Below are 13,627 nucleotides of genomic sequence, written 5' to 3'. Positions count from 1 at the left end.
TGTAGGTGAGAGAGGGGGCTGAGAGGCAAAGGGTTACCATATGCCTCACCTCTCTCTCCATCAAACTGACAATTGCCGCAAGTAAACTCGCCTAATGTAAATTGGGACTAACAATATTTTACCGTTTTATTCTAAATTTTGTGGATATCTCGCCCAAAAAATTTTGACAGCAAATGAAGACTACGGTCTAAATTCGCCCTTTGGATAACCTTCTTAAGTTGGCCTTGGTTTGTTCTTATAAAAACCAAAACGAGACGAATGTAAAAAGCTTTTTTGTATTTTTCACTCACTGACAACTGATATTTCATTACTAAAAAACAAAAATTGTGTTCATTCATTGAAAAAGACGAACGAATGGAATTTTTTGTTACAAAAACTGGCTGTTATTATAGCATTTTTTTATTCATTTTACAAAAGTTCCTATTATTAAAAGACTATTGACATTATTTTCCTTAGCGAATATGCAATTTTTTGATTTTTCTTAATTTTAAAACAACTATTGCTAAAACATGGTTATTTTTAATATGATTTGTGAATTTTAATATTAAAATAAAGGAGAAAATAGTGATTAAATATCTTTGTTTTATTATTAAACTGTCACGTTCCGAAACGCCTGTGCATGACACCAGCGTCAAAATTAAAGTCAAATTTCCTTCACCATTGGTGGGTTAATTTTGTCTGATTCTATATTTAGTGAATATATTATTTAATAAGTTAGTTTTTCCTGGAAAAGAAAGTACAAATAATGCATGTTCAAGAAATGAAATGAAAATTATAAAAGCTCTTGCGTACTGGATTGTTCATGAAAACACAAGCGAGGATTGATGTAATCTCATTGTGATCTTATCTAATAGTTAGTCGAAGGTCACAGTAGCGCCGTTGCAATATGGCGACTTTGAGTTTATAGGCAAGGGGTGCGAGCAAGATCTATTTAACAGGTCACGTAAGTAGCACAACAACAACTCTATTTTGGCCGAAAATTCTTCAATATGTCAAAATGTTTGTTTACGTTTTCATACAATTTATTCACAATAACAAAATATTTGACAGATTGAAACCAATCAGCTGGCCGTTTTACGCCACCTTATAATTTCATCATGGGTGCGAGGTAGTGAAACCGCTGTACATGGTATTCTGTGTTTTGCTTGGTTTACATTACGAAATCCACTCGGTTTCAACTGTCATTTGACGTTTAAGCAAAGGAATTGACAGTTGAAATCGAGTGGATTTCGTAAATGTAAACTTACTATTTGTGATGTTGCCTCTTCATATTATTCGTTTCAAGAAACTCGCTAGTGTGACCAAGGACTTACTTAACATAGAGTAGTAGAATAAATAATTTACATGGTTGCATTTAGTCAGTTAACTTTCAAATTAAATGGATCAATCACAATAGAAAAAAGGAATAGTTAAAAATTCAAAATGACAGGTGTAGAAATGCTTTAGAACTGTTACTATTAGAATATAGAGGGCTAAAAATGTAATTACTAAAATATGAGTTGCTTCAAAATAATAAAAATATATGCTCTGTTCCAGAACCTGCAAGAAGGTACTAATTTTTACTACGATAACATTTTTTTCTTTATGTTATCGAAAAAAATAGTAAAAATTAGTAGATTCTTGCAGTACTGTAACAGACCAATATTTGCTCTGTTCCAGAACCTGCAAGAAGCTACTAATTTTTACTACGATAACATTTTTTTCTTTATGTTATCGAAAAAAAGTAAAAATTTGTAAATTCTTGCAGTACTGTAACAGACCAATAATATTTATAAATATTTTAAGTTGTTGTTCATCATATTTTCGTTTTGCATCTTCGTTTTGCTCAATTCGAAAGAGAAACTAGGGTAAACTTTTTTTCTTTGTAGTGATGCAATTTTCATGGAATCCTTCAGTTTTTGTGGTAAATGTGGACATGAAACTAATAAGTTTTAGTAATGCAAGGAGAATATAACCGGTTCGCAATTTTTTAAGAAGAAATATGTAACATCAAACAACATATGTATTTAAAGGGCCAGGATTACGGTTAAACCACATTTGTCTTCAAAATCTACCGCTACCCATGTGATTAGAATTTCCAGTAGAGTTTGTCCTTCAATTATAAGAAATTGTTGTTGTTGCTGCAATGACATAAATAAATTCATATTTTATTAGAACGCTTGATGCAGTTTTAAAATTATTGGTGTTTAGAAAATACTTACCTTCGATTGCCTTGTAGGAATATTGTAATGTAATGGTAGTCGGAGTTGGAAAATAATTGTAGTGTTTTGCCATTTCCCCCTCCATTATAGCGAATTTCAGTTGTTTCTGCTATATCAAATAAATGTATAGGTATGTTTTTTAAGAATATTTGATGCAATTACAAAATTATTGGTGGGTGGAAAATATTTACTTAATTCTCTTTCGAGTTGAGCTGTTAGAAAAAAAAAAATATTTACCTTTAACTTATTTTTGGAATTATTAGGAGCTTTAACATGTGGTGGAACTCTTGAATCATCATCCGTCTGTTTTGAAAGACGTCCATGTATCATATTCTTTCCGTTAAGACGAACACGAATATATGGGTAACAGTGTACCGCATACAACATGGACAGTAAGAAGAAAAATATAATGTACTTTTTTGCCATTTTCTTCCTCTTTGATAATAGAGTATTCAAGCTGTCTGTTTTGAGAATAATTCACGCCCCTTGTTATTATGTTAGTGCCGTTACTGGAGATATTAGCTCTAAAAGAAAAAGAGACAAAGAAATTAAAAAAAAAAATCAAAAATAAAATTACGCATTTTTAATATAAACGAATGATTGATTTTTAAGTATATAACGAGTGGTTTTATCTAAGGCTAAGGTAAGCTCAGTCGTCTCAGATATAATTGCATGGTTCTGCTGTATTTTTGATAGTTGTATATAGATATTGCTATATATGTGAGTATATGTGTAATTGAACAAATCCGATGGAAAATCAGCCCCTCGGATCCTCAGCTTCGGTATACGGGTGAGCTCACGGATGCTGTTTTCTAGTCTGGTTCTGGTATGCTTGCTACGAGCGTTTTCCAATGAGCGAGTAGCGGGGTACGAGCGCATGCACGAGGTAGGTCACAAGCGTGTTGCAGGATTTGGTCAGGAGCCGGTAACGAGCGGGTGTGCCGGCAACGAGCGGGTAATCTGGCAAGGACCGGATGACCTGGCAAAGAGCGGGTAGCTGGCTATAAATACCTGGCTACAGTTGTAGAGCTGGCAAAGCGGGGCCGAGTACTGTTGGTCATTAACAGGTTACTAAGATTGCGGACAGGTCACACACCACTTCACTTACTTCACGGCAGTTATCGACAAATTCTGCGATGAAACATTGAACATCTTATTCATCTGCTTTTACAAGGCGAATGAGAATTACTTTTCATGCGAGTTGGCAAGAAATACGCTGAAGTAACATTTTCCATAGTGGCTGTAGTACGAATGTGGGTAGGAAATTAAAATGTATTGCTGGCAGAAGTGATGTGTGGCGTGTGTGTGGATGAGTGTTTTGTTTAGCTGACGCAACTGAAACGTTTGCTTTGGTGGGTAGGCTGATGGATGAATTTAGGTGATTAGGGTAAATGAATGATTTATATTAAGTGATTTCGGTTGCTTTTAAAAGGAATGATTTAAAAAAGAAAACGGGTGTATAGCTAGGTATATAGTTTGTAACGGTTACGCTACATAACAATAAACTTGAGGCCGAAAGTTTTGTACATACATAATGGTTTTGAAGGAGAAACTTCTGTTCACAAGTCTGCAGTCTTCTTCCGAATCCCCATATTTTTCCAAAACGATTTAAGAAGTATGAAAAACGTACAAATGCTTAGCGTAGCCTTTGAAAGTTATGAGTTTGGTTCTGAACACTAACACGCCGTGACAACACTTTTTTCCATGTGTTTTTCAATGACGTGGCTCAAGCTGATTTTTATTTGAAAATTTTGCCTATTAGGCGAAGGTCATTTTTTATTAATTTTTTTTAATTAATTTCTCGTTAGAGACGAGCTTACTGACCAAGACGCTTTTTGAAAAAGGAAAGCCGACGATACGAACCCATACAATCACCACTGTGTGACATGCATGTTTCGCCTTTGGTTTAGGAAGGCTCCTCAGACACATCGACTGTGGGGCGGCTTCGCTATCCTTTAACTTATTTCCTCTTTCAAATGCAAGTTGTTCTTTTTACAAAGTTGAATTTGTTGTTCAAATATTTTTATGGCTTTCATGACAAACGCTTAGCGTAGCCTTTGAAAGTTATGAGTTTGGTTCTGAACACTAACACGCCGTGACAACACTTTTTTCCATGTGTTTTTCAAGGACGTGGGTTCGAACCCCAGCCTGGCTCAAGCTGATTTTTATTTGAAAATTTTGCCTATTAGGCGAAGGTCATTTTTTATTAATTTTTTTAACTAATTTCTCGTTAGAGACGAGCTTACTGACCAAGATGCTTTTTGAAAAAGGAAAGCCGACGATACGAACCCATACAATTACCACTGTGTGACATGCTCGTTTCGCCTTTGGTTTAGGAAGGCTCCTCAGACACATCGACTGTGGGGCGGCTTCGCTAACCTCTAACTTATTTCCTCTTTCAAATGCAAGTTGTTTTTTTTACAAAGTTGAATTTTTTGTTCAAATCTTTGTATGGCTTTCATGACAAACGCTTAGCGTAGCCTTTGAAAGTTATGAGTTTGGTTCTGAACACTAACACGCCGTGACAACACTTTTTTCCATGCGTTTTTCAAGGACGTGGGTTCGAACCCCAGCCTGGCTCAAGCTGATTTGAACAAAAAATTCAACTTTGTAAAAAAAACAACTTGCATTTGAAAGAGGAAATAAGTTAGAGGATAGCGAAGCCGCCCCACAGTCGATGTGTCTGAGGAGCCTTCCTAAACCAAAGGCGAAACATGCATGTCACACAGTGGTGATTGTGTGGGTTCGTATCGTCGGCTTTCCTTTTTCAAAAAGCATCTTGGTCAGTAAGCTCGTCTCTAACGAGAAATTAATTAAAAAATTAATAAAAAATGACCTTCGCCTAATAGGCAAAAATTTCAAGTAAGAATAAAAATCAGCTTGAGCGAGGGGGGGGGGTTTCGAACCCACGTCCTTGAAAAACACATGGAAAAAAGTGTTGTCACGGCGTGTTATTGTTCAGAACCAAACTCATAACTTTCAAAGGCTACGCTAAGCGTTTGTCATGAAAGCCATACAAAGATTTGAACAAAAAATTCAACTTTGTAAAAAAACAACTTGCATTTGAAAGAGGAAATAAGTTAGAGGATAGCGAAGCCGCCCCACAGTCGATGTGTCTGAGGAGCCTTCCTAAACCAAAGGCGAAACATGCATGTCACACAGTGGTGATTGTGTGGGTTCGTATCGTCGGCTTTCCTTTTTCAAAAAGCATCTTGGTCAGTAAGCTAGTCTCTAACGAGAAATTAATTAAAAAAAATTAATAAAAAATGACCTTCGCCTAATAGGCAAAATTTTCAAATAAAAATCAGCTTGAGCCAGGCTGAGGTTCGAACCCACGTCCTTGAAAAACACATGGAAAAAAGTGTTGTCACGGCGTGTTAGTGTTCAGAACCAAACTCATAACTTTCAAAGGCTACGCTAAGCGTTTGTCATGAAAGCCATACAAAGATTTGAACAACAAATTCAACTTTGTAAAAAAACAACCTGCATTTGAAAGAGGAAATAAGTTAGAGGATAGCGAGTAGAGTTGTACAGTTCATGAACGAACTAGTTCAATTGAACGATTCATTGAAAAGAGCGTATGAACTAGATCAGTCGATATAGTTCATTATAGTTCAATAGCTCACTGAGCGCAGACCGAAAGATCCACAAAGAACGATCAACGAACGATTCACAATCTAGTTCAGCATGTCATTCACATATGAATAAAGTGACGCCGTTTCTGTGCTAACTGATGCCTTCGTAATGTAATGAGTTTTGTTTATGTTTTGGATCAATGTGAAGTGTCAACCCCCATTGTAATAAACGTAATTTCTACATAAAGAGCATTGTTGACATAACACATACATACATATATCGAATCCATTATCATTCAATGTGCCTTGTTTTGGATAGAAAAAAGGAAAAAATAAACATACATATATATGCACATAAAGCTTTTTCGCAGTTATTAGCTGTGTCTGGTTACCCTAAAATTTGTAACAATTTGTACCAATTGTTGCTGGAAGTCGTCTGTTAACACATAAAACCAGCAAAAGAGAGCGATTCGAGAGAGACATTTTGACAGTTCTTTCACTGAGAGCTTGCAAATTCTTGCTGGACAAATTTCTTCTAGCAAGCACTTGCAAGCTCTTCTTCTTCCTGAAAACAATCAATCAGCCGCTTTTAGTTTTTTGTTGATTTATGTTTGTGAACATTAAAAACAATTTTATTGTGGAAATAACATAGTCTAATTGTATTGTTTTATGGAGAACAAATTTGTGAAGTAGAAAAATACTTTTTTGTTTCATTTTCTTTTTTATTTTTAATAAAATACAACGTGTTTGCTTCCTTTGTTGGCGGACAAATGGTTCTGTTTTGGCAAGTCAGCTGATTGCTTGCTGGTTTTTGCTGGGAAGGTGTCTGTTTACTTTTTAAAATTTTCTAGCAAAAGAGAATAAAAACCCCTTACTCTCTGAGAAAGTTCTTGCTGGACAATTCTTGCTGGGAAAGTAACCAGACAGACTTATTATTTGTACAAACACACAACATACGATTTTTTGTCAGCCACTTAAATGAAATTCTAATTAAAATTTTTTTCCGAAGGACGTTTTTTTCTAAACTTAATCTTTCTTTATGAATGGATTAAAATTATCTAAATGTAATATTTTTGCAGTTTAATTATACTACTCTAATGTTTGTTCCTATTTGATGTATGTATGTATGTATGTGTTTTCATCAAGAGAACGATTAAGAGCTCGTGAACGATTCTGATCCGAATGATTGAACTGGATAGTGAACTATGAACTAGATTACTGAACTAGTTCAGTTAAAAGAACTGAGCTATTGAACTAGATCTTTAAAATGAACTAGGTTGTACAACTCTAATAGCGAGCCGCCCCACAGTCGATGTGTCTGAGGAGCCTTCCTAAACCAAAGGCGAAACATGCATGTGGTGATTGTGTGGGTTCGTATCGTCGGCATTCCTTTTTCAAAAAGGATCTTGGTCAGTAAGCTCGTCTCTAACGAGAAATTAATTAAAAAAAGCAGTTATTTGTATACAATGGAGGAACAAGTAACATGTGCCCATTATGAAGTATCCCTCCACTAGGGATAGGTAATGGAAAGCAATAATCGATTTTTCGACTTTTCGATTTTGGTCTAAAACTAAAAATGCGATTTTTCGGTCTGGTGATTATTTCACTTGTCATAAAACTCGATTTCGACTTTTTCATAACCGCAGAAAATCGATTATGATCGATTATTCGTCGATTTTCGAGTTTTCTTTTGAAAATGTAAAACCGCAAAACTGTAAAACCAAAATCAATGGGCAAACTCGAAAATCGATCACAAGATAATCGATTATGCGATTTTTAACTGCAAAAAGTCGACTAATCGATTAATCGAAAGTCGACTTACCTATCCCTACCCTCCACTTCCTCGGATGCTGCAAAGATTATCAAATTTCATATTGAATAGAACAAATTTTATCAATTTTACTTTGGTAACATTGGGTGAAGAACTAGACAAGGGATGCTTTTCCAAGAAGTTCGTCAAAATAAGCTCAAATGTAACATAAACAGACTTTTCCCTGAAATCGTTTCGATATCATGAGGATTCTGAGGAGAACTACTTTGCTAAATCCAAAGGATATAGTCAACAATAGGTCTGTACGATAACCCAAAAGTTTGGGCAAATTTGCACAAACTTTTACAAAATGCTGTTCGATAACAAACTTGCAAAGTAAAAGAGAGAGAATTTGGAGACAATTGTGAGAGAATATTGGAGAGTTTTGGAGACTTTTGTTTACAAGTTTTTGCAAGGAAAATTTTTCTTGTAAGAATTTGCAAGTTTGATCAGCTGATTTAAATTCGAAAGTTTTGTGGCGGACTTCTTGGCAAAAACATAAACAAATGTTTGCCTATTAAAATAAATAGATATAAAAAAGGGGAAAAATATTAAATAAATTATGGAAAACGGTAATGTAAGTAAAATAACTTATTTTGTAGTTTCTGGTGACTATTTTTTTTTATTTTAAAGGTATCAAATCTCAGCAAAAAGCAGTGCATCCATGGAGTAGGAGAAACACAATGCAGACGGCCAGGTATTCCCAACGATATCAATAAATATGTATGCCAAACATCGCACTGCGTTCCAGTATGTTTTATATTTGTGCATTGGAAAGTGAATTGTAGTTGTAGCAACACTAAGGGCCTCGTCACATAATAGGCAGAAATGCTTTCAGCCAGAAGCCGAGGCCTTAACACGATAGCCGGGTGGAACTCAGTTCCGGATCATTGGCGCAAGTTAAGTCAACGGGTTTGCCTGCATAAGTCAATCGACCACTATCAAATAAGAACGGGGAAGGAGAGCCACTATATTTGAAGGCACAAGCTACAACACCATTGGATTTTCGTGTCTTGGATTTCCGTGTTGCCCTATCTCACAAACTATTGTCATAATCCAATCCGCATTCTCGCACTCAGAACAAGATGTAGGAAAGGCCAGAGAAGGAGAGAAGATTATTTTCACATCTATTGACACAAAATCAAATAATATAGCTGTTAAGTGTGTACACGATTTTATGGATCGAAGAAGAATTTTAAATGGAAAATAAAAAAAATGGTAGACACCTTCAATTGTTAAATTGGAACTCCTTTCCTTTACCGACCCAACGCAGAAAATTATGAAAAAATTACCGCAGATAGTGATTTTTATCCCGATTCCAAGCATGTATTGCTTTTGTTGCGGAAATGTATACTTCCCGAGATATGGGCCTGAAAAAATCCACAAAGGCCCTAACCTATTCTTCTCTAAATAGCCGGCCTTCGGCCGGGATTTAAGAGTTCTCCTATGGACATGTGCAAATCTCGGGGATGGGAACAACATTTTCTTTTAAATTAGATATTTTTGGAGGTCTATATCTCGGGAAGTATACATACCCTTCAACAAAATAATACATCGTTGAAATCAGTATAAACATCACCGGTGGTTTGCCAACATTTTAGACTAGGGTCTTTATGGAACTTTGGAGGCCCAAAGTAGTATACATTTCCGCAACAAAAGGAATACATGGTTGGAAACGGGATTAAAGGCACTATCTGTGGTAATTTTTTTCATAATTTTCTGCAGTGGTTTGCCAACATTTTATACAAGGGACTTTGTGGAACGTTGGAGGCCCATTTCTTGGGAAGTATACATTTCCGCAACAAAAGCAATACATGGTTGGAATCGGGATAAAAAGCACTATCTGTGGTATTTTTTTCATAATTTTCTGAGGTGAGTGGGTAAAGGAAAGATAAGCCGTTAAATTTAATCTTTTCCGCCAATTTCTTGTTTATCAAATCAGCTGACTTCTTGCAAGTTTTTGCAAATTGCTGTTCGATAACAATCTGCAAATTTTTTGCTTCGAGAGAGTAAAATTGGTGGAGAGACGTTAGTGAGAACTTGCTGAGTGCTTGCAAGTACACCTAATATAAAAACACTTTGGCAAGACGGCAAACTTCCTCCCCAACTGAAGTTTGCCGTCTTGCCAAAGTGTTTTTATATTGTTTCGGTAGATTAATGCTGGATACACAGTGTCAAATTCAGAGAACCATCTCGTTTTTTTCCTTTTTATTACATTCATTCTTTAATCTATTTGGTTTTATTATGATAGCGTGTATATCTATTTCAATAATAATTCTCAATACTGTCGAATGTAGTTTTTTGTTGACCTTTGGACTGTCTATTTTTGTTGGTTTAGTTTGGCTTTTAGGTCAGGAATAAAAACAAGAAAGAGTTTTTGTTTTTATTTTGTTTGCTTTATTATCTATCCAATATTTCGAACGTCCTCGACGTTCATCATCAGGGATTTTTCTTTTAAAGAATAAACAAATAATATATGTTATAACAATATATAAGCAAAGAATGATTATTTATTACAATTACACTTGATTAGCTATCGGTTACAACATCTGCACTTCACAACTAATGCCCAACTGAACTGAAATTTTTGTGTTTTCCAATAATGTTTCTGTATATTTGGGCACAGTGTTCTGTGTCCATCTTATAATTCATACGTTGTTCCATTGGTACATTAATTATGTGCAACATTTCTAACATGTACCTACGTCTACTGTTGCTTTCTTGTGCTAAAACATCCACATCCTTGAAGTTTGGAGTGTGTCCAGTTTGAGCACAGTGTGCCGCAAGAGCTGTTTTTTGTTCTAGTGGTTTGTTTTTCACTCAATACTTATAAAATCAAATGCTTTGTTTACATTTACGAAATCCACTTGATTTCAACTGTCAATTCCTTTGCGTACACGTCAAATGAAAACTCATCTGAAATCCATAGGATTTCATTTGATGTTTATGCAATGGAATTGACAGTTGAAATCGAGTGGATTTTGTAAATGTAAACCAAGCATTATTTTTCATTTTATATTTATGCTTGATTTACATTTACGAAATCCACTCAATTTCAACTGTCAATTCCTTTGACTTCATGACTTCAGTTGTAAAATTATGAATGAAAATCATCGATTGCTTTTTGTTGTCCATTCACATATTATGTTTTTGTTCATGTTCTTTTGTTTTCAACACATTTCAATTATTATCTGACTCATTTTTACAAAAAATGTTAAAATTTTTGTGTGAAAAAATGATGGACAACTGGAAGACAGCCGAAGACAGCATGTGTTAGTAAATCAGAGTTGTATTTGAAGACAAACTGTCTGGTGTAAACGCCTAGTAAATGACGCTTTTTGGTTCACACTATCAAACCCGAAAACAACCGACAGCTGACTGTCGAATTATTTTAGAAAAGTTTTCATTCAAAACTGGCTATGTGTACTCAGCCTAAATTGTCTGTGATCTTTGACAACCAATCAAACTTAGGCGTGAAGAGATGGGAAGTCTACTACAGAAGAGAGCAAGATGATGGTGCTCTAATATTGATGGCCTTGAGTAACTACCAATCTTATTTGAGAATAAAACTATAGCCTTTTAGCTGTTTTAATCTGACTGGGAGAACCAATTATATAACTTCTATACTTGCGAAAGGAACTCTTTTTATTTCTTTTTTTAAACCAATCGAGGCATCTATAAAATACCCTCGTACACGAATCTGTGCTGTGTAAAAATTGCGCATTACAGATTCCACACTGAATCGACTAATTTAAGCTGTCATCCTTTTTTCTGATTTTAATTGTAGTGACCAATATCCCAACTTTAGGACATTTAAAAAAGTGGCCAATTTTTAAGTAGGCCTTTAAGTTTTAAGTTGTCATTTTCATACAATATACGTCAAATAAGTCGAGATAATGCACTTAAACGTGTTATAAGTGTATAGTCTAACAGGCGTTTTAAGCTCTAATTGTTCCTAATTACGTTACCAAAATCGATAACGTAGTGAATTCTATTGAAAGTATGCTCATGGAAGTTTAAACTTGAATATCTCTTGAAGGTCATATGTACACTGGGAGGTTTCTGCAATTACTTACATATGACTACCATACTACTAGTGGGAGGGGAATATGAATATAACAACAGCGCAGCAACGATGAATTGAAGAATAACAGCAATTATTATGAAATGATGAATAATAGCAACAATGGGAATGTGACGAAACCAGCAACAGGATGAAAATAATAAGTGTATTCGTTTACTCAATTTGTACATGTTCGGTAACTTCTTGTAATCGGCTAAGGTCTTTTGCATTGTACTGTAGAGTAAACGAACAACATCCGGTAACAATTTGTACAAATTTAATTACAAATTGTTACTGTATGCTGTTCGTTTACTCTTCAGCGCAATGCAAAAGACCTTAGTCGTTTGCAAGAAGTTACTGGACTTGTACAAATTTGTACAAATTATTGAGTAAACGAGCACATCTATTTTTACTACGATAACAATTTTTCCGTTATGTTATCGAAAAATAATAAGAAGTAGTAGATTCTTAGAGTTCTGGAACAGTAGTAGAATTCTGTAACTCATTTTTTGAGTTACCGACAAAAGTCGATAACATTAAAACCCAAAATTATGAATGAAAAGTAGCAATAAAAAAATTGAAATTGACTATCGATAGGATTTAGCAACAGCTTTATTTTGGTTGGTAATTTACCGAAAAAGTTTCGTTTATTACCGAAATTATAAGCATTTAAATTTTACCGATGTTTGTCGGTAACTCGAAAATTGAGTTACAGAATTCCACTACTGACCAATTATGAGTCATGTTAAGAATTTAAGTGATTTTCTTGAACTTCGTGGGGAAAATGTATTAAAATCACTTAAATTCTTAAGTTCTTGCCAACGACGGTTCTTGAACTTCCCGGGAAAAATCTATTAAAATCACTTAATTTCTTAAGTTCCTGCCAAAGACGGTTCTTGGACTTCGCGGGGAAAATCTATTAAAATCACTTGAATTCTTAAATTCAGACCAAACACTGTTCTTGAACTTCGTGGGGAAAATCTATTTAAATCTATTTAAATCACTTAAATTCTTATGTTCAGAACAAAGACGGTTCTTCAACTTCGTGGGGAAAATGTATTAAAATCACTTAAATTCTTAAGTCCAGACCAACGACGGATCTTGAACTTCGTGGGGAAAATATATTAAAATCACTTAAATTCAGAAAAACGACGGTTCTTGTACTTCGAAGGGGAAAATCTGTTAAAATCACTTAAATTTTTAAGTTCAGACCTACTACGGTTATTGAACTTCACGCGGAAAAATCTATTAAAATCACTTAAATTCTTAAGTTCAGACATACGACGGTTCTTTACTTCGCAGGGGGAGAATCTTTTAAAATCACTTAAATTCTTAAGTTCAGACCAACGACGGTTCTTGTACTTCGCAGGGGGAGAATCTATTAAAATCACTTAAATTTTTAAGTTCAGACCAACGATGGTTCTTGAACTTCGCGGGGAAAATTTATCAAAAATCACTTAAATTCTTTAGTTCAGACCAACGGCGGTTTTTAATAAAATCTAGTTAAAATCACTTGTTTTCTACGCTTTACCGGCTGATACACTTTCCTCTTTGTTCTGGTATCCAGGTCGGACGCTGTGCACTAACTGATCGTTTCCTCGTTCTTACCGGTTTAAAGGTCTTACTCCGACTGAATCCACAGCTTGGTTTGTATCTGCCTTTTATACCCTTGGCCAGCGTTGTCAGTATTGGGGATTTTCCCCAAATTGGGGAAATGGAGAAAAATAATTCGACTTGGGGAATTGCTGTGTTTGTGGCGAATCTGAAAAATATTTTTGGGAAATTCATTTTTGAGTAATTATTTCAGATAATCTGAACTTTTTTAATAGAAGCGCATATACTAAATGGTCACAGTTATAATAATTTATATATAATAGTTGTTGGAGAAGATCGCCTTTATGTTTTTTGTATTTTTGTTGTTTCATTTATTGGGTCTTTGTTTTTATAAGTTATTTTAAATTAATTCAAAATTTATATA

The 13,627-nt window shown here is 34.8% G+C and overlaps 1 protein-coding gene across 1 annotated transcript; it reads right to left on the bottom strand.

The window, feature by feature from the left end:
• Window positions 1-371: 371 nt before the first annotated feature.
• On the bottom strand, window positions 372-13,281 carry LOC141394048 (uncharacterized). Its single transcript, XM_073967852.1, has 4 exons — window positions 13,181-13,281; window positions 2,439-2,725; window positions 2,202-2,310; window positions 372-2,120 (listed from the first exon to the last, which is right to left on the bottom strand). Exons 2-4 carry the CDS (start codon window positions 2,625-2,627, stop codon window positions 2,095-2,097), a joined length of 324 nt encoding a protein of 107 aa, XP_073823953.1. The 5' UTR covers window positions 2,628-2,725; window positions 13,181-13,281; the 3' UTR covers window positions 372-2,094.
• Between the last annotated feature and the right edge of the window lie 346 nt (window positions 13,282-13,627).

The sequence above is a fragment of the Musca autumnalis genome, unplaced genomic scaffold (assembly GCF_047663935.1).
Source record: "Musca autumnalis isolate F117 unplaced genomic scaffold, ASM4766393v1 scaffold_2, whole genome shotgun sequence".
Lineage (NCBI taxonomy): Eukaryota > Metazoa > Arthropoda > Insecta > Diptera > Muscidae > Musca > Musca autumnalis.
Note: the sequence above shows the minus strand (reverse complement) of the source record. Positions and strands in the feature narration are given on the sequence as shown.